At 55.4% G+C, this 21411-nt stretch overlaps 1 protein-coding gene across 1 annotated transcript in view; it reads right to left on the reverse strand.

Moving 5' to 3' along the window:
* MACF1 (microtubule actin crosslinking factor 1) overlaps window positions 1–21411 on the reverse strand; it is a 146877-nt gene that overhangs the window by 3539 nt on the left and 121927 nt on the right. Inside the window, exons 71-96 of the mRNA XM_082494162.1 lie at window positions 20156–20387; window positions 19186–19412; window positions 18076–18198; window positions 17865–17966; window positions 17314–17415; window positions 17034–17207; window positions 16771–16926; window positions 16415–16612; window positions 15918–16046; window positions 15426–15599; window positions 14434–14589; window positions 14089–14295; window positions 13833–13952; window positions 13437–13606; window positions 13073–13232; window positions 12132–12326; window positions 11161–11289; window positions 10937–11080; window positions 10617–10805; window positions 10246–10363; window positions 9545–9708; window positions 8194–8356; window positions 7882–8036; window positions 7548–7622; window positions 4481–4598; window positions 1681–1892 (exon numbers count right to left, since the gene is read on the reverse strand). Coding sequence (XP_082350288.1) covers window positions 1681–1892; window positions 4481–4598; window positions 7548–7622; window positions 7882–8036; window positions 8194–8356; window positions 9545–9708; window positions 10246–10363; window positions 10617–10805; window positions 10937–11080; window positions 11161–11289; window positions 12132–12326; window positions 13073–13232; window positions 13437–13606; window positions 13833–13952; window positions 14089–14295; window positions 14434–14589; window positions 15426–15599; window positions 15918–16046; window positions 16415–16612; window positions 16771–16926; window positions 17034–17207; window positions 17314–17415; window positions 17865–17966; window positions 18076–18198; window positions 19186–19412; window positions 20156–20387 — 4092 coding nt within the window. The remainder of the gene's footprint in view (window positions 1–1680; window positions 1893–4480; window positions 4599–7547; window positions 7623–7881; window positions 8037–8193; window positions 8357–9544; window positions 9709–10245; window positions 10364–10616; window positions 10806–10936; window positions 11081–11160; window positions 11290–12131; window positions 12327–13072; window positions 13233–13436; window positions 13607–13832; window positions 13953–14088; window positions 14296–14433; window positions 14590–15425; window positions 15600–15917; window positions 16047–16414; window positions 16613–16770; window positions 16927–17033; window positions 17208–17313; window positions 17416–17864; window positions 17967–18075; window positions 18199–19185; window positions 19413–20155; window positions 20388–21411) is intronic.

Here is a 21411-nt window from a genome sequence, read left to right on the forward strand (position 1 = left end):
TGCAATTTGGTGATTTTGGGGAAACTTAGAAATCTTGCAATGTCACGAAACTGGAGCTGCAGCGGGGGAGGGGGCGGTGGGAGAGGGGCAGCTGAGCAGCGGGCTCCCCGTGGGGCGCCGGGGGGAATTAAAATCCGTTAACACGTGATTGCGAAGGTACCGTTCTCATCATCAGAGATTTCGATTCTCGTCCTCGAGCCTATTTCATAAAGGAGTTAACAGCAGCAAGCAGGCAATTTAGGGCAATTTGGGGAAGTGCTCCTGACCTTCTGAGGATTTAAAAATAATTCCTGTTCTGCGCGAAAGCACCGCCGAGCGAGACGCAGTTATCTCGCCAGCGCACACCACCACTCAGTGAATCACCGCGATGCGCCAGGTATTATTTCCCAGCACTGATTCACAGGGTCAGGAAAGTCCACGAAGAGGCTGAAGCTTTAGGGAGATCAAAGCCTCAGCCCGAATTTATCCTCCTGGGAGCATCAAGGCGGTGACAGCGCCGGACACACCGTACCGTACGTGCTTCAACACGGTGATAAATACAAGCGCTTCATAAAAATGAAGGCGATGTGGTTACTGTGCATGCGCTGTAGCTGATTTTCAAGTCTCCACTCGGCTGCTGGATTTCAATTTTCGAAAGCCAAACACGGCTGCTTTTCAAGGCTTAAAAGCTATGAAAGCTTGACAATTTTTTGCTTTTTCAAGCACAAGAGGACAAAGGTCCCTCTCTTGGTTCGAAAGCGGGTAAAAGCCAACCGCAAGCCGTTGCGCTTTATTCTAAAGTGGACGTTTTTTTTAATCCGAGTGAGAAACCCATGAAAAACGCTGACAGTCCGAGCGTTAGCGGTGCTAACAAGCGCTGCTCTACCACAAGGAAAGCGTTAAAACAGGCAAAGGAGCAGGACTTCTCCGTGCCAGCGGCACTCCGGCCTGTCAGCGGGTCCTCGGGGCTGCGAGACCATACTCTACCTCGGCGCTCGAGAGCTGGAAGTCGGAATAATCGAATCCCCTCAGGGGGGTGCCCGCTTTACTGTTTATCAACCAGGGTTTGTCATAACATCGAGAGAAGTGGTGTGGAGTCTGTGAAATGGAAAATCCAAGGAAGGGGGAGGGGAGGGGGGAGGAAGAGGTGGAAGTGAGTGAAAAAAAAAACCCAACAAAAAAAAAAAACGGAAAAGTATCTGGAATGGGGGAAAATGGCACTAAAATGAAACGAGAACCAAACAGGGAATATTTACATTAAAATAAAGGGGAAAAACCCAAACAGACGATGAAATAAAACATGCACGGGCAGACGATGTGGTGGGAAAGGGGAGACGATGGGCGATGGCTTCTTCCTGCGCGCCAGCCGGACACCACGGCTGCGGCACAGCCCTGAGCCGGGGACCAGGAGCCTTCGGCTGCACGGCGAGAGCCGGCGACCCTCCGGCCACGAGTGCTCAGCTCGGGCTGAAAGCCTGTCCTGCCCCGTCCCTCCCCCCCATCCCGCCTGGACAGCGGGGTTCTCCCTCCAGACACCGTGAGCGCCTTCTAGAGATGACAGTAACCATCAAGCCCCTGCTCCCCAACCTTCCTCCTCCTCCTCCATACACCTCCTGCAGCTCCTCATCTCACCGGGACGGGGTTGGAGGCCACCAGGTTCTAAAGAAGAAGAAAGAGGAAGGCTTCACGCGCGAACCCCACCTTGGCTCCGCTGGCCGGAGTCGCGGGAGAGGATGGCATGGAGGCGCAGCTGTGGTTGCTCTGGCTGGCGCTGGAACTGGATCGCGTCGGGGAGGCCGCCCGGGAGGACGGTTTTGATCTTCGGCCTCGCGATCGGAAGGGTGTCATGCCCTGGGAGGCCCCCTCCGGCAAGATGAATTTCTCTCGGAGTTCAAGGTTGGTCCGTCCTCGCGCTGGAAGGGGACATAAGGAGAGGAGACGTGAGGTTTGCGTGAAGCCACCACGGACACCGCGGCTCAGGAGGCTCCAGTGGTTGGAGGACGTGTCCTTGTGGTGTCTCCCCAAGCCCACCTCCGAGGGCGAGCGGGCGCAGAGAGACGTCCCGGCTCTCTTGCTCTGCCCTAACCACCAACCACCTCCTGCCACGGATCGGCTCTTTGAGAAACTGGCTGGTTAAAAGCTGCCCGAGGCCCACGAATTCATGCTGGATGCTCTACTGTTCGCCAGTGTCTCAGGGAAAGCAATGCCGACGGCCTTTAAATACGGCGTGTTACAACAGTGGCCAATGTCATCTTTAACGTAGCTTAAAAATAGTAAAAGCAGCTTTGATGGGTTGCGATTCTCCCCTCTCACAGCTCTGGGCAGCTCTTCACCAATTTTGGGGGAGAGGCGAGAGAGAAATGACCACCACCCATTAAAAGTGAGCTTTAAAATTCTCATCCTGATGCCCCAAAGAGCTGGAGGGTCTCCCTTGGGCAAGCCAGCAGGGACACGGTCTGTGGCCTTCAGCTCCAACATATTTCATACTCACAGCGTCCGAACAGAGAGCAAGGGCACGCGCCGAGCCCTACGGACACGGGAGCGACTTTAGAGGCGACGCATGACGGACCAGAAAGCCAATGAAAGCAACTGCAGAAGGGAAGCGCCACGCCGAGATAACCAAGGGATGGAAATAAGCTCCATGTCAGCGCTGTAAAACCGCTGCCGCAAAGCACGACCGGGGGAGGCCGGAGGAGCTGGAAAACCCCGAAGGTTGCCCAAAGCAAGCGGCACGCGCTGTAAATCACGCTGCTTTCAGCAACCGCCGTTAGACAGCCGGAGCGAGGAACGGTTAGGCAGCAGCTTGAAGAAGACATATCCGAAGCAATTAACATCTCGGAGACCCCAGTGAGACGGGGACATATGGAGTACAGACCTAAGCTCTCCAAAATACGCAGTGGGCTGCACATTTAATGCTCCTTTCCTGCTGGAGCAACCAACGGGGCAGAAAGAAGGGCTCTGGTCCCCACTCGTGGGTGCCTGCTCTCCTCTTTGCCAGAGCAGAGCCGCCCATCCCACTGTCCCCCCGCCAACCGCACCGGGGGATGGATGCTCCTGGGAGGGCTCCCGGCTGCGTGAAGCAAAGATCGGCGTTTCTGATGGGAGAACATGCCAGACGCCTGCCTTCTTGCCCCCTGATGCCCCTCACTCCTGGCCATCCCCCTTGCTAATCCTACTCTGTCCCCTGGTCACGGCTCTCGGCCGGCCGCAGCAGAGCATCGCTTCCATCCCAAAAGCTCTCAGCGTGATAAAACCTCAAGACTGGAGGTTTCGGAAAGGAGGCGATCCTGGGTCTCCGTGCCCACGGTAAGTGACCCTGGTCTGTGTCATCCCAACTGTCCCTTCCAAACCTGTCCCACCAAACCAGCTCCAGCAAACACTGCTCAAGCCCTAAACCCCCAAGATTTAGGTTTTTTTTCCATTCTAATGTGCTGCTGTGATTTCTTAAGCTCAGTTCACCTGGGAGCTTCTTGCACTTGAGTTTTCCTGCATTAATGCTGAACTGAAACAACTTTTTGGCTTCACCGCCGGGCTGCTCAATCCCTGGGACACGCTTGTGCCAGGTGACACTTATCGACACGCTTAGGGCAGGATGCAGTGTTCAAAATCCCCCAACGAAATCCAGCCCGGCCCTGAACAGCTCACGGACAACGATGCCTAAATGCAGCCCTTTTACAACTCAGATCTGGCACGTGGCAATCCAGAAAGAAAAAAATGAGGGTCACGTTTCCACTCTCACGGGCAGAGCTGGGGGAAGAAAGGTAATTTTAAGGCACTAGAGGAAGACCCGGCACCGTCTGCAGCTCTCGCTGCAAAGAGGTATTTAAGGTGCACGGTCCTGCACAGCTCGGCGTTCCCAAACTAGTTCCTTACGCTGCTGCTCTAAAGACAGCAAATGAACTGGGGAAACTCGTATTAGAAATGCATCAGAGAAATCAAATAGTTCAAAGTCCCAGGAGAAATGTCCCCGCGTTCCCTAGGACCAGCCCGGACCGTCACTGCCCCGGGGCCACAGCCCAGAGGGGCAGTTCACAGATCCTGGGCCGGAGCATCTTCTCCCCAGAATGTCTCAGACCAGGATTTTACCACCTTCTGGCTTTGAACCTTTTGAATTCTTTGAGGTCACCTTTCCGAAGTTTGCTCCATCACCCACAGAGCCACGCGTACGCACCAACCACTTCAACGGGAAGCCGAGCGCCCCAGCGCGGCGATGCAGCTCCACTCGCTGCGGTCTTAAAACCAAGAAACACAACTCTTCCCTCTTCTCCTCCCAAGATGCCCGGCTGAACGCTGCGAGATTTGCTGCAGTATCACCGAATCTCGTGACTTTAAGTTCTGCGGTTTGCTTTGGATCCGTTTTCTCCAGCTCCCGCCTGTTATTTGGATAACCCAGACCCACTCCCATTCCATCTGGTCATTCACAGTGAGAGCGGACAAGTTCTCAACCCCCCCTCACTGGGCGAGAAGAACCCCGTTGTACAAAACTCAGGAATTGCCTTACCTCTGCAAGGATCATTCTTCACTAAAAATTCATCCAGGGCCATCCATCCTCCGCCGACGCGGACCATGACCGTGCTCCGCAGGATACGGACCAGCCGCAGCTGCTGGGAATCGCCGAACTGCGGAGGCAAGAAAGAGTTCAGACAAGGGGGACGCAAGAAGGGGACACTCGGCTCCTTCCCGCAACGGGCTGCACCAAATGCTTTTCTTGAGCTATTGAATACTTTTTAAGGTTTCTCCAGGTAGGTTCTTCTGGAATAATTTCAGGCTGGTACCAATTTACAGGAGTTTTTCTGCTGCGTGGTTTTAAGATGATGCAACCATTCAAATCCTTTAGTTCTAAAGCTGGAAAGGGAGAATTTATTAGAGCAGCAAATGAGATTTTTGCAATTTGGTCTTTGGATGGGTTTTCTCAGCCAAAATTGTCCTTTTTCCTTTGATGGTGAAGGAAATGGAGGCTGGCAACGCAACGACCCTCCTGGTGCAGCCCCCGTGGGAAAGAGCCGGCTGATTCAGATCACCGAGTGCCGGCGAACCAGCGAGGCAAGCAGTGCCGCGTCACCGCCGAGCGAGAAACCTCTCATCATCAAGTCTGAAGTCCAGGGATCGTCACCGAGCCTCAGCCTTGACCCCACCAGCCAGAAAGCCCCCGCCGCAGAGATCGCCCAGTGAGGATGTTTCGGTGAGTGCAGAGTGATGGGAATCCGGGCAGGAATCCCGCAGCAATGTTGATTAGTGATTGCAATGTTCATTAGTGATTTTAAACGCCCACAATATCAAACGAGCGCCCCCTGAATCAGAAGCATGTGTCTGGTTTTCAAAGTTCCCCAAATCTCCTGGAAAGCTAAGCCCCAGGCACCGGGAATTCGGCAGAGCCGGTGCGGGACACCGGGAGCCTGGATCGGATGTAGCAGCGCCGCACCCAGGTCTACCGAGTACCTGCTGTGGTGAGAAGATAAGGGAAGCAGCCTTTGAAAGCGCGACCATCTTCAGAATGATCAAAAAAAGAGAAAAAAAAAAAAAAAAAAGGCAGCTACATTTTCCCTGGGTGGATAAGAACGCAAAACCCAAGAGATGAAATGAAAACAGAGAGTGCGAAGCCACACTGAGATGGGTCACGGCGGAGGTAGCAGCATCTCCGACCCTCCTTCCCGCGGGGACGCGGCCCCCTGGACCGTGCGCCGGTGCGTCTCCCTGCTCGGGGCTCCTACCTAAACGTGCTCGCCCCAGCGCGGCGGCGAAAGAGCTCGGCACGGCGGAGGGCAGGGGAGCTGCCTTCCCTCTCTCCGGGCTCTATGTAAGGTGTCCTTCAAGAGCTACTTCTGCGCCAGGGAAAACCAGGGACAAGGCAATTCTCAATTCCACTGCCACGTTTACCTGATTTTTTTAGTTACCGTCGAAAGCGTTTCTATGATCGCTGCCTAAATTAAGCCAGAGCTCTCTTGGATCCGTTCACTTTGGACATCCAAGCTTGTTTCTTTTTGGGGCACGTTTTTGGTGGGCCGCCATCACTTCACGTGAAAAAAATATGCTTTTCTGTTTGAGCGGGGGCAGCGAGCGCATCGTAACGACACACGATGCTCCAGTGCCGTTAAAACAAAATAAGAGCTCTGGTCCCCGAACCAGCCGGCACTCACGTACGCTGCACCACTCGTCCCGGGTCACGACAGGAACGGGGACACACGTGGGTTTTGTGAGCCCGGCTCCGGTTAGGAGTTACTCAGTGGGTGCAGTGGGGATGAGGGTTTAGTTATCGCTACCTACGGGATTAAAGGGGTGGACTCGGCATTCTCATTCCATGGCGATTGCGATCCAAACCCACCCAGAGCCTGGTACAGCCCTCCTGGCAGGTAAGCGCACCCCTGTGATTTCAGCCGGGCTGGCCGGTCCCCGAGGGAGGACAGTCCCCGGGCAGGAGCCCATCAGTATCTCGCCGCTCCCTGCCGCAGGGCACCGCCGTTTGCCACTGGTTACCACCAACATCCCCCACGTATGCAAGAAAGAAGCCACAGAGAGAAAAATCTCGCCATTTTTGGCCAATTTGGATTTTTCCATCGAATTTTTCCCTTTTTTTTTTTTTTTCCAATGCGGTGTTTTTTCCACGTGCCCCCCCCCCAGCTCAGGCACCCCTCTGTACCAGGCTCTGCTGAGCAGCGCTCACAGATGACATCCTCCCACAGCAACAAAGGAGAGGGCAGCATCACGGACACACAAAGCCACGTTTGTTAAAAAACAAACAAACAAACAAAAGAGGTGAGAGACAGCATCGCAAGGCAAACTGTACCTGATTGCCGAGGAAGAACTACGGAGGGAGAGGAGGTGCGGAGGGAGAAGGGATGGGGGGGGGGGGGGGGCAGGGAAGGAAAGGCGAAAGGAAGAGGAGGGGAAAGAAAAACAAGAAAAACATTTATGGGATTAACAGTGCAATAATCATGAAAACCGTTAACTGCAGGTAGTTAGAAATCTGTGGGGTTTATGCTATTTGGGTGTAAGGTAGAAGCTCGGGGAGTCTGGGGCCGGTGCAGCCGGGGAAGAGGGGGAGCGCTGCGGCTCGGCTCCTCCCGGCCGGAGCATCGGCCCCAAAACCAGCGGGCAGGAAAGCGGGCAGCTCCGCTGCCGGCTCCTTTCACCGGTTCACCTCGGTGAACGCTTTGAAACATAAACAGCGAGCTCGTTACAAAGAGATTCTTTAAGGAAATTATTCTCCCTTCTTCGGGAGCGAGCTAAGAAAAACACAGGCGGAAAGGTACACTCGTCCACGAGGAAAACTTCAAGGGCGGCTGCCGGCGGAGTGAATGCGGCATTTGACGGGGCCGGCGGGCCGGCTGCCCCAGAACAGGGCCACTTTTATGCTCTCCCGATTCGGGGAACGCCCTGGGGGCCGAGGACGGCGCTGGGCAAACACGGCTCAGCCACCTCGGCCGGAGGGACGAGGTCTCCGTCTCGCCCCCGGGAGTCCCCCCCTCCCCGCCAGGCTGGGCACCCCGTCGGTGATGCCCCCTCCCGGGGTGGGAAGGCGGAACAGGATTTGTGCCGTCGGGGCAGCGTTTGGCCCCCCTCTGCCTTACCCGGTATTTGTTCTCGCCGATCTGCTCCACTTGAAATCTCTTGGCACACTTGCACTGGGCCACTTGCCTGGTGACCTGCCATCACCGAGAAGAGAGGTAAGGGACCAGGATTTTGGGAGTCACCCCCAATACAAGGATAACACACAGCCCTAAGCAGCCTCTCCTTCAAAAACACACTCGGTACTGTCAGTACCGGTCAATTATTTTAGCTCAGCACCACCGCAATCCTTTTTCTTTTTTTTTAAACTCCTTTATGTCTTCCTCACTGCCGACCTGCAGCCGGAACCTCCCCCCACCCCCCACCCCCGAGCGCCCGTCTCTTTTGGTGCTTTACCTCATCTTCAATCTTGTCGGCATCAGTGGTGGGGCGGTAGGCATCCTTGTTGGGATGGAGAGCAGCCACAAACTCGTAGTAATCGATGTAGCCGTCGCCGTCACGGTCAAAGATGTCGGCCACCGCGGTCATCTCCAGCTTCGTGGTGGGGAATTCTGGAAGGAGAGAGGAATGAGCAACCGATGCAGCGACCTCACTCAGGAGAGCTGGAGATGTCAGAGCACCGTCTGCATCCCGCTCCTTGGGCAAAGACAACCTCGTCGCCCCGAGGTGGCGGTTTTCCGAGCTCGTTTCAGGCAGGCAGGGACTCACTAGAGGCCAGGATGCCGTCGATGAACTCCTGCCGGGTGATCTTCCCGTCTTGGTCTTTGTCGATGCGCCGGAAGAAGTCCATGACGCGGGATTTCTTGTGGTTCATCCAGCGCATATACTTCTTCCGCCAGACATCGAAGTCGAAGTTTGCAAACTCCTTCAACTGGAAGGAAACCCCCGAGAGTCAGCAGGGGAAACCCCCGAAGGAGCGGCACCCTAAAACATCAGCCTTCAGGTGAGCCCGTCCCCGAGCTCCCGGCGCTAACGCTCACCACCCGCCCTCCCGGGGAGGTTAATCTGGGTTTATCCAGACGACCCCCGTTAACGAGGGGACCGCTTAAATCGACTTTCAGGAACAGAAGGACACACAGCGTAGCCGACAGCCACCAGGTGGACCGCGCATCACGGAACCATGGCCACGGGATGCAGCATCCCCCAGGGTGGGATACGTACACATACGCAGAGATATCAGCTACTCGCACACAGACACACACGCACGTCTCTGCTCGGATATTTGGGGATGATTCCTCACCCAGGATTTCACCTAACGACTCGCCAGGCTCTGCCCGGGAGGAATACACATCGCCGGCATCATTTTGGGCACGCATCTTCCCTCTCCTTTTTCCCTCTAAGCAGTTGAGAAGGGGTTTCTTGCTCATCTTGCAGGTCAGACAGCGGCTGGGGCACAGCCCCGCTGGGCAAACCCTGCCACCAGCCTCTGCTGAGCCACTCGCCCTCCGATTTAAACTAACAGCCTTTTTATCCCCCTCCCCGGAAAGGACCCTCACGACCCCGCCAGCTCAAGCAGCTCTCAGCATGGTAACGCAACGATTTTTAGCCTTTTTTTCTTTTTTTTTTTTTTTTTTTTTTTTCCGCTAAACGTTCTTGAGCAACAAAGAAAAAACATTAATACGTATAAACTGAACTGACCTACAGCAAAAGCAACGAAAAACAAAAACACTCACTTCTGGGCATAGCTGCTTTGTTAAGCATAAATAAAAACAAAAATGGCATTAGATGTTTGGAAAAAGATATAGACAGTAATTGTTAAACTAATTACTAGGAGTAAAGCAGGCCTGGCTGTCATTGCCTCTACAGATACCCGCTGCAGAGGCGCAAAGCAGTTCATTAACGTGCAGTTAATTACAGAAGGTAGTTTTCAGCCTTAAAATTTCAGGGGGTATTTTTTTCTTTGTTTCTGTTGGCGTTTTCAAAAGGGCAGCAGTAACTGCCCGCAAGAGTTGGGCAATTCAAGAGGGGACGCTAATTTAAAAGCGCTCCTTGCCCCTCTCCGGTGAGCGACCCCCGGCACCGCTCCCCCCTCCGGCCCAGAGCAGCCGGTGGCCGTTACCTCCTCCAGTCTGTCCAGGGCATCGTTGAGCTTCCGCTGCCGCTCCAGCGCCAGCAGCCAGACCTGCTGCCAGCGAGCCGAGAGCTGGTTAATCCGGGGGTTCTTTGTTTCCGACTGGGAGATAATGGGCATGCTGGGAGGGGCAGCCTGACTCAAGGATTTTCCTGGAAAAAGGGAGAAAAGGAATTGTTTGAGGTGGTGTTGAGGGGGTTCAGCACGTCTGAGCCGTCCAGGGAAGAGCAGTGATGAAATATATTTTATTTTTCAAATAGAAAACCTCCCACGGCCTCGCTGGCTGCTCTCCGGAGGGACGCAGTGGCCCCAGGCAGGAGGACGGGGTGACGGACAGCTCGACACCCAACCACCCCCGGCGCTCCCTTTGCACTGGGGAATTCACATTGGACTCTGCCATTAAAAAACGTAAAAAAAGACGCCAAAACCCCATCCCAAAGCAACTGCAGAGAGAAAGAGAAGAGCAGCGACAGCAGGAGCTTCCCCCGGCGCAGCACACCCCGGCACAGGCGTTTGGGCAAACGCCACCTGGATTTTCCCCTCCCGACAAGTTTCAACCGCCTTCCTGGTGGCTGTCAATGCAGGATGCCTTATTAATTGATAATCAAAGGTAATTAGTTTCCTATGCGTTTCATTTCCTCCCACTGTAGCGTGTTTCAGTGAAAGCTGCGTATCGAGCGGAGACATACTGTTGCTGCGGGACTTCTCGCTGAAAGGCCCGTGGGGGGTCTCGGTGGCTTTCCTCTTGTACGTCTTTGTGACCCGGTCCACATCTGGCTGTTTCCGCGTCATCTCCTCCATAAAGGACTGTCAAAATATAGAAGGGACAAGAAAACCTTTGCAGTTCCGAGATGGTTTTGGTCTCCCGTTGCTCCAGATCCTCGCTGGGACATGCCATGCCCATAGGGAAGATGGGAGCGTGAAGCACCAGCGCTGGGGATGTGCGGTCCAAAGACTGGCTTGGATCTTCCAAGAGAAGTCAATGCCTCCTCCATGGAGGGGCAGGAAAACCCCCCTCTGCCCCTCTCCTGAGTGCTGCCGTGTTGGGCACTGGGCTCACCTGGTGTTCGGAGATGAGGGCTTTGACCTGATCAATGTTTTGGGGCATGGGCTCCTGGTCCCGCTGGATCAGGGTTGTCTCAGCCCACTGGATCCAAGCCAGGAGCTCTTCCAGCAGCTCTGCATTGGCCACCAGCTCGGAAAGCGCAGACTCCAGTCTCTGCTGGTGCTGCTTTGCCCACGTGAGAACCTGTTGGAAATGCCGAGACGACCATCAGCCCAGGGTGGGAAACCAGGGGCAGGAACCAACACCAACACCATGATGGCCATCCTTGGTAGTGGTGTCCACCACCAGCCTGGAACAAAGCCCGGTGGACTCACCTCCTCGAACCTGGCTCGGATGATGGTGATCCAGTGTTTGATCGTGGTGATGCAGTCGGGATGGCAGGCGGCCAGGATGACCTCCCCCATGCCCACCGCCGCGTTCACATCCACTCTCTTCTCCTCCACTTTCTTCATGAACTCCTGAAAGGCCCAAGTGAATTATTTTGCAATGTCCTCCCCCATGAATTTTGCTCGGACTGCGTTTCAGAGCTCCCCACTACCTTGTGGGCGTCAATGAGGGACTGCAACGCCTCGGCGTCGTCGGGAAGCGCTCCTCGAAAGCGCAGGGACTGCTCTGCCTCCGAGAGCCACTCCAGCAGCATGTGCACGGCCGTCCTGAACTCCTCTGCCTGCAGCGACAAAAGCACAGGCGTTAAACCCTCCTCCTCCCGAAACGGGCCGCTCCATTCGCTGCCGAGAGCTGGAGAGACAAAAGACTGAAAAGGACTTTAAAAACAAATAAAAAAAGGGGATGTCCCATCCCTGGAGGTGTTCAAGGCCAGGTTGGACCGGGCTTGGAGCAACCTGGGCTGGGGGGAGGTGGCCCTGCCCAGGGCAGGGGGTGGGACTGGGAGGTCTTTAAGGTCCCTTCCAACCCCAAATCTTCTATGGTTCTGTGAAAAGCGCCCTGTCTGTCAGGCTGGACTTGCGCAGCACCAGCAGACGGGTCCCGCAGCGGCCGGGCACTTCCCTCCCCTCGGCATCAGCTGCACCGAAGAACTGAACGTTTTTAAAAACAGCACAACTACCTGGGTTCTGACCAGTTTGGCACCGGGGCAGTTTATTCTGTAAATCGCCTACTTGACATAAAAACTACTTGAGAGCCTTTGACCTTTTTTAACTTCGACCTACGTCTTTCTCTTGCACCGGGCATTAGCACACACCAGCCTGGACAGTCTCTGATCACCGCTCTGTTCCCGCCGTGCACATGGCTGAGATCTTTTCACCCTCCCTTTTCAAATCAGCCTTTATCGGCTCTTCTTTGGAGAAAAGACTAAGTAAATAACGCCCACCAACCCACTGCTTTGCAGTTCTCACTGGTAACTGCTGCGGGGCTGGGGTGTCCTGCCCGGCCGGGAGGTCACTCACTGGGCAACACCTCTGCTCCGAGGTTTCCGCTGACCTCCTGGCACAAACCTGCAGCCCAGGCAAAGCTCTCCGGGACCATTTCCACCCGTAGCCTTCTGCTCACCTGCTTCAAGGCCTGTTCCAGGCGGGTTTGCTTGGAAACAGACAGCTTGCACACCGTGTCCCACCGGTTGCTCAACTCCTGCAGCTGCACCTTCACCCAGGTTGTGTCATCCCGGCTGTTCTCGATGAGCTCCCGGCCGGAGCGCTTGAGCACTTGGACCGTCCCCGTGCGCTTTCCCAGCTCCTTCTGGAAGACCTGGATGGAGAAAGGGCAGAAGCTGAGTGGGGCCAGTCAGTCCCAGTGGTTGTTTTTTTTTTTTTTTTTCACATGGGGGGAGGGGGAAACCAGGGGGGCACATCTGAAATAGTTTGGAACATGGGTTTTGCACCCACATCAGGGATCCGCCAGGACCCGGTGCGATGGGAGGGTAGGCAGGGAGGGAGCTAAGAGAGCGCAGGCAGCTCCTGAGTGTGTTTCGGTGTAGGTGCACATGGGCAATGTGTACCCCAACTTTCCAGCCTGGCAGAAGTGGTCCTCGCCCGGCGCAGGCGAGCTCTAGCCCAGGAGCTCCAGCCCAGGAGCTCCGGCTGCAACGCAGCAGCTGCCTTGAACGGATGCCCAAGCCCTATCCGGAGATTTCAACGTATGACCTAATCCAAACCCAGGAGCGCCAGTCTCCAAGACACGCTGGAGAGAACTGCCAAGACCAAAGTTTATAGACTATAAATTCAGCCACCTTTTCTAACCTAAACCCTCAACAGATCTGTCTGATGGTGTCTCAGAAGAACAGAGCTCCAGCTCCTGTAACCTTCCCAGTAATGTAAATGTTTCTCCCCGATTTTTGCCCCAGTTTTGCTCTCTTTGTCCACCACAGCCAAGCAAAGCAGCGAGACACGCAGCTCTGCAGCAAGGCAACAGCTCGGGCTCCTCCGTTCTTTGGCTCTTGGGGGAGACAGGTCCCAACTCATGTCCTAGAAAAGAGCTGGAAAAGGTGCTCTCACCTTGTGAGCATCCATCAGGTTCATGACCAGATCCAGGTCACCGTGGACAGGCTGGTCTTCAGCCAGCTGGGGTTCCACCTTGTAGAGCCAGTCCACCAGGGCCTGCAGCGCATCCATGAACTGGCCAGAGAACAAGAGGGCTTCTTCCAGCTTGTGCTGCCTGAAAAACAAAACATCTCCGTGAACTTCCGTGAACAAACTCACCTCCTTTCGTCACGTCCCGGTGACCTCCTCCAACCACCACGTGGAACTGCCTCGTGGTGCAGGCCCAGCCTCCCACACAGCCTCCCCTCCTCTGCTCTCCACTTGGACAAGAGTCCTCAGCACAGGAGCGCTGCTGGGGCAACGTTGGGGCTGGACTTACCTTTCCACAGATTTGCCACACACTGTGTCCCACTTATCCCGGACTTCTCCCAATAAATTGTCCAGTTTTTGAGTGTCATCTGGAAGCAAGGCTTTTTCTTTGAGGGCTCTGCCCGTCCTGATGGTGGTGTCGTAGACAGGCTGCTTCCCCCCAAGCGTCTTCTGGAACTCCTGAGAACCAGAGAGGAAACAAAACTGCTTCAGAAAGCCTGGCCTTGGCTCTCTGAAGATTCACGGTGCTTGTGAAGATCCCCAGCTGAACGCTTTCCATGGCAGCAGTAGACATGGACATGCCTTTCCCCTGTCTTAATGGCAGAGATGTTGCCCTGCTCCCCCTCCCAACAAAGCATCCTTCCAACCAGTGCCCAGCACCAGTCCTGCTTTGGCAAAGCTCTACCTTGTGTTTGGAGAGCTGGAGCTTGATTTTGTCTGGATCATTGGAAATCTCCAGTTCCGAGTCCAGGTGATTCTCTGCGTCCTCCAGCCAGTCCACCAGTTTCTTCCAAGCTTCATGGAACTGCAAAGAAAACAGGAGCAAGTCTGAAACTTAACACTGGTGGTGTTTGTTCCCAGTCCCCTTCTGGTCTTGGGACCTCCAGCCCCCAAGGCTGGCTGTACCCCAGGGTCTGTCGCACCCTTCCCACGTCTCTCACCTGCTTGGCTCGCTTCCTGGCATCATCAAGAGCCCGGCCCCGCTCCACCGAGCGCTGGACGACCTTCTCCCAGCGGGACTGGACGCTCACCAGCAGGTTCTTGATCAACACCACGTCCTGCTTTTGACTGAGAAACTTCAGCTGGTTCCCGGTTTGATCCAGCTCGATGATCCGATCCCGATGAGCGTTCACCTCGTTGGCGAATACCTGTGAACATCAAAGATGTCCTTTTATCTGCAAGGGAGCTGGACGTGCCTGTGAGCAGCCTGTGGGTGCAGGGGAGACGAGGTGCCACCCTTGCTCCCTCCATCCCGGGGAGCCGTTGGGGGCTCGCGGCGCCGGTACCTTGTGCTCGTCGATCTGGGCCAGCACGGCGTTGAGGATAAGGCTGGCCGGGGGCGCGACGTTCAGGCTCTGCTCGGCCAACGTGAGCCAGTTGATGAAGTCCTGGAGAGAGTTCTGGAAGTCCGTGGCCAGGGCCAGCGCTTCCTCCAGCTTCGCCTGCAGCAGCGGGGAGGGAGAAAGGGAGGAGGGGAAAAAAACCCAACAAAACACAACACGGATGGTGAGAGCTCACGCTCTGCGGTTTCGCAGACAGAGGTGCCCTTTGTGTCCCTGCCGAAACGTCCCTCTTCGCAGGAACCTCACCGCCTCAGCCCGGGAACGCGACTTGTTTACCAAGGGGAAGGGGGTTCAGTGAAAGCCACCGCTTTCTTTCAAAACAGGAATTGCTGCTGAAAGGGGAGACCTTCATCGACACACGAGCAGCTGCGTCACCCTCAGCTTCCCGAGAAAGGGATCGCCACGGGGAGAGCGGCTCCGTAAATGAGGTGGATGATATTTCGACGGTAACAGCTGCAGCACCGCAAATTTATTCTGGGCTGAGGCCACCGCGTCCCTTGTTTTATCTCATCACCAGCCAAAAGCCTCGGATGGGGGCAGCTCGGAGGAGGATTTGGCCCGCTGTCTCGCAGAGGACCAACAAAGCCTGCCTTTCAGAGCCGCGGGAGCTTTCTTCCCACCTCTCCTCTAAATTAACCCAAAACACAATCCTACTCTCATTTTTTGGTGCGATTTCACCAACTCTGGTGACTATTTAGAAGAAAAAAAAAAGAAAGCAGCTTGATGCTCAGACAGCACCATCTGAAAGACAAACTCGACTTGTGCAACCAAGAGAGAGCTTGTCTGAAAAAAACCAAAACAACCCCCCCCCAGCCCTCTTCTCCACCCCGACCCGCTCCATCCCTCCCTGCTTTGCTGCTCCCGTTTCCCGGGAGCGAGTGCAGTCAGAGCAGCTCACGGGGCAAGGGCGGACGGCATCTCTCCATCATCACTACCTTTCTCTCCTCCATCTTGGTGCTGACCAGGCACCACTTCTGCTCCAGCAGCGCTACGCTCTGCTCCGTCTTTGAGCCGGAGCCAGAGTCATCGCGGTTCAGCAGCATCAGTCGCCCCTTGGCCAGCAGCTGGCTGTAGACGTCCTCCTTGGCTTTCAGCTGGCTGTACAGCTCCTGCACGGGAGGCACCACCCGAACGTTAGAGGAAGGAAGAGCCGAGAGAGGGGCAACGGCTCGACGCGACTCGGGGTGACGAGGAAATTAGGTTCAGGGCGGGCAGCAAAGTGGCAGCAGTGTGTCACTGAGCAGAGAAAGGCGGTTAAAGCGTCGTGACGCTTGTCCCAGGCATCAAGCGCAAAATTATCGGTCAGAAGAGAGCAGAGAAGCACTCTTCTTCCCATCAGACACGGAAGGGAGACGTTCGGATGCCGGTATTTGACAGACAGGCGCTTGCTGCATTAAAAGCACTAAAAATCTCTCCTAAGAAATTACCATGTGGGCATTGAGTTGTTCCCGGGCAGTTTCTGGCAGACCTCCTGTGGGTTTCGATGCCGACAATTGGCTCTCCATCCTCGTTAGCCACAGGAGGAAGTCTTCAATCTCACCATGGAAACCCTGGGCCTGTTCGGGAACATATAATCGGCCGCGGATGAGATGACATCAGCCACCATTGATCATGCGCCAGGGTTAACGCTGTGTTTGCTTCAGAACGGGATAAAGAGGCAGAGCTGGATGCACCAGCGCGTTACGGAGGGTTTTACGTGATATATCCTTAACCGCGCGGGTGGGCCCGGTCCCTGCCGTGCTTCCGGGCAGGCACCGAACCACTCCGGCACTAAGAGTTACGTGAAAAACTTGCATTAAAAAAAAATCCCAGTGTCTCTCTAACTCTTTCCCCCTTCATTTTCCCCCCCAAAAGCGAAGGGGGAAGCGGACCCCCAGCAGCAATCCACTGCACGGGGAGAGTACCCCGGACGTGTCTCCCCGACCTGCTGGAGCGTGGACTGGAGCTGCTGCTCCCTCTCCTCCGTCTTCTGCAGCACCGACTCCCAGCACGAGTTCAGCTTCTCCAGGCGGTTCCGCAGGCTGCTGGCGTCGTCCCCCGCGCTCGACTCCAGCAGCTCGTTGCCTGCTTTGTTCACCGTCTCCACAGTCGCTTGGTGGGCCAGGACATCGTTCTTCAGCACCTACAGGAGACGCGTTGGGCAAACGTTGGACGCCGCTCTAAAACCCCCCGTTAATTCCTGCACGCTCTCATGGACTCGAACTACCTCAACCCCTTCATGAGAAATAAAATCCCACCACGGGAAGAGACTAAAAATGGCCCTGGAGTGGGAGTACTCACATGGTGCTTCGCAAGTTCAACCTCGATGACTTTTGGGTCTCCATTGATGGGTTTTTGCGCGTCGAGCAGCTCCTCGGTGTGGGTCAGCCAGGCCATCAGCTCCGCCAACGCGTGCTGGAACTGGCCGAGCGCCAGGAGAGCAGCTTCCAACTTATGCTGGGCAAGGACAGGGATGGAAAAAGGGAAGTTTAAGTCAGGAAGCAGGTGGAGCATCCCAGCGAGTTTCAACCCCGCACTTGCGAGAGCCCAGATCTTCTCTCTACCTGTCTGTGAGCAATTTTCTCGCCCAAATTCTCCCAGAGATGTTTCAGCTCTGTCAGTGGTTCCTTTATGATGTCTCTGTCTGTCTCATCCGTAGCTTTTTTTAGCATCAGTTCACCTTGGTGATTAAGCTTTTCCATCTCGATCTGCTGCTGGTAAACCTCCATTTTAAACTCCTGCCAAAACAAGTGGGACAAAAACCAGAACAAAATGAATCGTTGGAGCGTGAGCTCTGCGATGAAAAGCAAGCACGGGAGAACCGGTCCCGCTCCGCCCGCGTACCTTCATCTCGTTCATTTGCTCCTTAACCGTGTTGAGGTCAGTGCCGACAGGAGACATGTTGCAGAGTTTGATGACGGCGTTATCCAGCCAGTCAAACATGGCCTGGAGGGAGAGCAGACACCGTGAGCAGAGGGAACGGCAAAGCGTGCCCCCCCCCCGCAGCTGGTGGGGAAACGGGGCTGGTGCCTCCATCACCCCGCAACCACGAAACTTGGTCTTCCGGGGCAGAGATGCCCACTTGGCAGCACGCGCCTTCGCAAGCTCCTTCCTCCCCTTCCCCTCCTTCCAAGATAAGGACCTGACAGCAGCCGGGCTCGCCCTGCTGCGTCGTGCAGAAGTTAAGAGAGATTTGGGGAAGACAAACGCAGTCCCATATCTGCCTTTCCTTGGAGCTGGTTGTTGAGCTCCAGCTCCAACAGAGGCTGCAAACGCTCGCCCAGGAGACTTCTTCCGCTTCGCGTTAGAGCAAATCCCAGTACAGCTCCAGGGAGAGGACTCGCAGAGGTGTTCCCAAGGCCCACCCGCCCCACACAAACAGCCCTGCCTCTTACTTGAAGCGTATCTTGGTACTGCACAGCCGACTGCATGGCTTCTTCGAGCTTTTCCAGCCTCTCCTTCCACGTTTTGTTCAGATTTTCCCAGGCGTTGTTCATCTGCGGAACACAAGATTGCCCACAAAATCCGTTAGGCTCTTCTACCAGAGCTCCCACTCGCTCCTGCCTGATTTTATCTGAAGGAGGGAGAGGCGGCTGCTTTTCCTACCTCATCAATGCTCTTCTTCACTTCTGGTTTCTCAGTTTCGCCACAGGCAAAAATTAAATCAGTTCCAAGGAGTCGGATGAACTCCAGCTCCTCGTGCAAGCCGTCCGTCTCCTCTTTAATAGTCTGCATGTAACACAGTGACAAAAAAAAAAAATGGTTATTAATAAATGCTCTTCCAAACTGCTCTTCCAAAATTGCCCCATCAACAGGAGGGCTAAAGCTCTGGTGTCCTCAGCCCGGCCGACAGCCTGACGCCAGACCCCAGGACCAGGTTACGCCGCGAGGAGGTGGCCGTCCCACCCACCAGCACGGCCACCGCCAACCTGGCCTGCTCCCACTTCTGGCCACTGTGGCAATGCCGCTGTTTGGGGGAACTAAAATAAGAACATCTCTATTTAGCTCGACGTGTGCCTGAGCTGCCGGGCTGAAGGAGATGTTCACAGGAGACGCACTGTTTACGAGGAGCGTTTTTGTCAATATAGGATGTAGTTTTTGAGACTCAAAAGTTGCAAACCGAAGTCAGAAGGGTTATAAATAGGAAATAAGAAGGACAAACTTAGCAAAGCATGAAGAAACCTCCCTGCTCCCCAAGGTCCAAGTCAAGTCAAACCCACCTGAAGCGGATTTCACCGCTTATTTGAAACAACCAAACTCCACCACACAAATCCGAGCCCATCCAGCTTCACGCTTATCTCCGGTCTAACCAAAATCTAACTCTACACTTCCCACGCTAGACGGCACTCAGATGCCTTCCACTCAGCCTGGGAGCCGAACCGTGCAAACTTCCACATCGCTCAGAACAAGTGGGCACACAACTCTGACCACACGCTTGATAAGCTTCCCAAAACAGTAGCAGATAAAGCGCTTTAAGCATCATTTCCTCGTCGGGAACAGGGGGCGGTGGCGGCGGGGAGGGATATGGGAAATACACTTTTGGTTTTTCCCTTGTAGTTCCAAATCGCGACGGAAATACCATTTCGTAATCCGACCGCCTACAAAACTGTTTTACAGCCACTCCTGGCCACGCTCCTATCCAAGATCTACCCCAGTTTAGCTTACAAGCTGGGTGCAGCCAAGTTCCATACCGGGGTACAGCCCCACGGTCCTCACCTCTGCCGCTTCCACCTGCTGCTTGATGATGGAGGGGTCAATGCCTGGGCTCTCCAGGTCGTGAACGATGTCCTGCGTGTCTTTGATGGTAGTCAGCAGGGCTGCCATGTCGTACCAGAACTTCTCCGCAAGTTCCAGGACATCAAGGAACTTCATTTCACGTTCCTCCGCTCGAGCTTTGATGTCTTCCCAGAAGAAGACCATCTGATCCAACTTATCCTGGATTACTGAGGAAGGAAAGGAAAACATTCAGTGAAGAAGGAAACCCTTCCGCAACTCGAAAGCAGTCTGCAAACACTTCCCGCTTAGAAACAGCCAACAGAATAGTCAAATGGGAATTAAAGATGACCAGGACCATCAGAGCATTAACTCAGAGGTACTGAGGGACATGAGGAACTCCAGCTTGCAGAAATAAAGCCTTTATTTATGCGCAGGCAAGCTCGGGGCAAATTTGCCCACACGGTCTCCTCCAACGAACCTCTGTTCTGGCCACCTCTAGCGTGAAGCCTACGCTCATTCAGTCCATGAGCTGGCTGTTGAGCTGCCAAGAAAGGTGCCAATTAGTGCCAATCGCGGTGACAGGTCTTTTTGTGCTGGGGATGTTCCTTCCCTCCATTAGACGCTGAATCGACACCAACAAATCATTTCACAGGGGCCACCAACGGTTGCCACAAGAGACCAGCTCAGGGTGACGGCTCAGCTCGGCTGAGCTCAACCTTCTGCCTGAGCAGCCACAAACGCGTCTTTCTGCTCTGGCTGATACCACCCGGTCTGCTCCGGATGGACGAAGGCACCAGATATCTGCGGGCAGAGGACGCATCCTTACTCCTAAGGTCAGGAGACCCTCTGAAATACACCCCATGGACACTAAAGTCTCCCCCCTGGTGACGGAGCCGTGGTTTGGGTTAGGAGAAGCTGGGCAGTGCCACCAGTCCAGCAAGCGCCTCCTGTGAGATCCACCCAGAGATACCTTTTGCTGCCAGGTCCTTGTCCGTTCCCTGCGATCGCCCGATCAGCTCTTCCCCGCGGCGTTTCAGAGCCTCGAAGGAGGGCTGCAGCTTCTCCAGCTCCACCGTGGCGGTTTTGTTCTCGCTGATGCACTCCCGGATCTTGTCGACCTCGGCGGGGATGAGGGGCGGCACGCGCAGGCGGGAGGAGAGGCTCTCCAGCGTCTCCAGCATGGGCTCGATCTTATCGTGGAACTGGAGAAGAGCAAGTCCGTTAGGGCGGGCGAGAGGAGATTAAGCACCGCGGCGTCGCTCCCTGCGTGCGCAAGAGCCCTCAGCGCAGCACCCGGCGGCCTCGCGGAGAGGACAAACGTCGCCTGCAAGAGCCGTTAGCCCGGCAGCCTCCCGCCCACGCCTGCCTCTGCCTCCCTGCGCCGCACCAGCTCGACCCACACGTCAGCCACACAGCCCCGCCGAGCAACCAACCGCGAACCAAACAGGGCAGCGACCTGTCACCGGATTCAACCCTACAAAATTCATGGGGTTTTTTGGGTTCTTTTCTTTTTTTTGACCGCCGCCCCGCTTCTCGCGGAGGGGCAGCGGGGTGAGAAAACCCCACCCCGGTTCTTTGAGCATCAGCGCAAAGACGCTGCTGGAAAAGCGCCCGTGTTTGGTGCTGACGGAAATCTCCGCAGGGCGCGACGCCGGCAGGAAAACCACCCCGGCAGGGCCAGCGGGAGACGGTGGAAGGCTGCATGCACGCGGGGAGGAGCGAGGTGCCGCGGAGCCGGGGCTTCACCAAAAGCAGAACCAGAAAGCCAAGAGGGAGAGAGGGAGGGGGTCTAGCAGGGTTTGTTGCTATTCGTTTTCGAAAAGAAAAGTCAACTTTGGCCTTAAGGATCCCAAACCATCTCTGCTGGTGAGAAGGCCAGCTCCGCGCTCCGGCTGCCAGCTCAGGTCCCTCTCTGCGGGACACCGGCACCGGCCGAGTCGCGGGCGCTGAGAGCAGAGAGGAGAGGGGCGCCCGGTGCAAAGTTGATCGGAGACGCGTTGGCTCAGCCAACATAGCAGGAGCAAACCGGCAAGTCCAGCGGGAGCAGAAAGCTCTGTGCATCGGTGTAAACCGCTCCGAAAGCAAAACCTCTGCTTTGCAGGAAGCATTCCCAGCGGAAGCCGGCCACGGCTGAGACCAGGCAGCAACGCAACGAAAGCCATCTCAGAAACGTGATTTCAAGGCCCCCAAGAGTTAATTTTTAAGCACGTTCTGCTGAGCTGTGCG

This window comes from Vanellus vanellus, assembly GCF_965231255.1.
Source record: "Vanellus vanellus genome assembly, chromosome: 22".
In the NCBI taxonomy this organism is placed as follows: Eukaryota; Metazoa; Chordata; class Aves; order Charadriiformes; family Charadriidae; genus Vanellus; species Vanellus vanellus.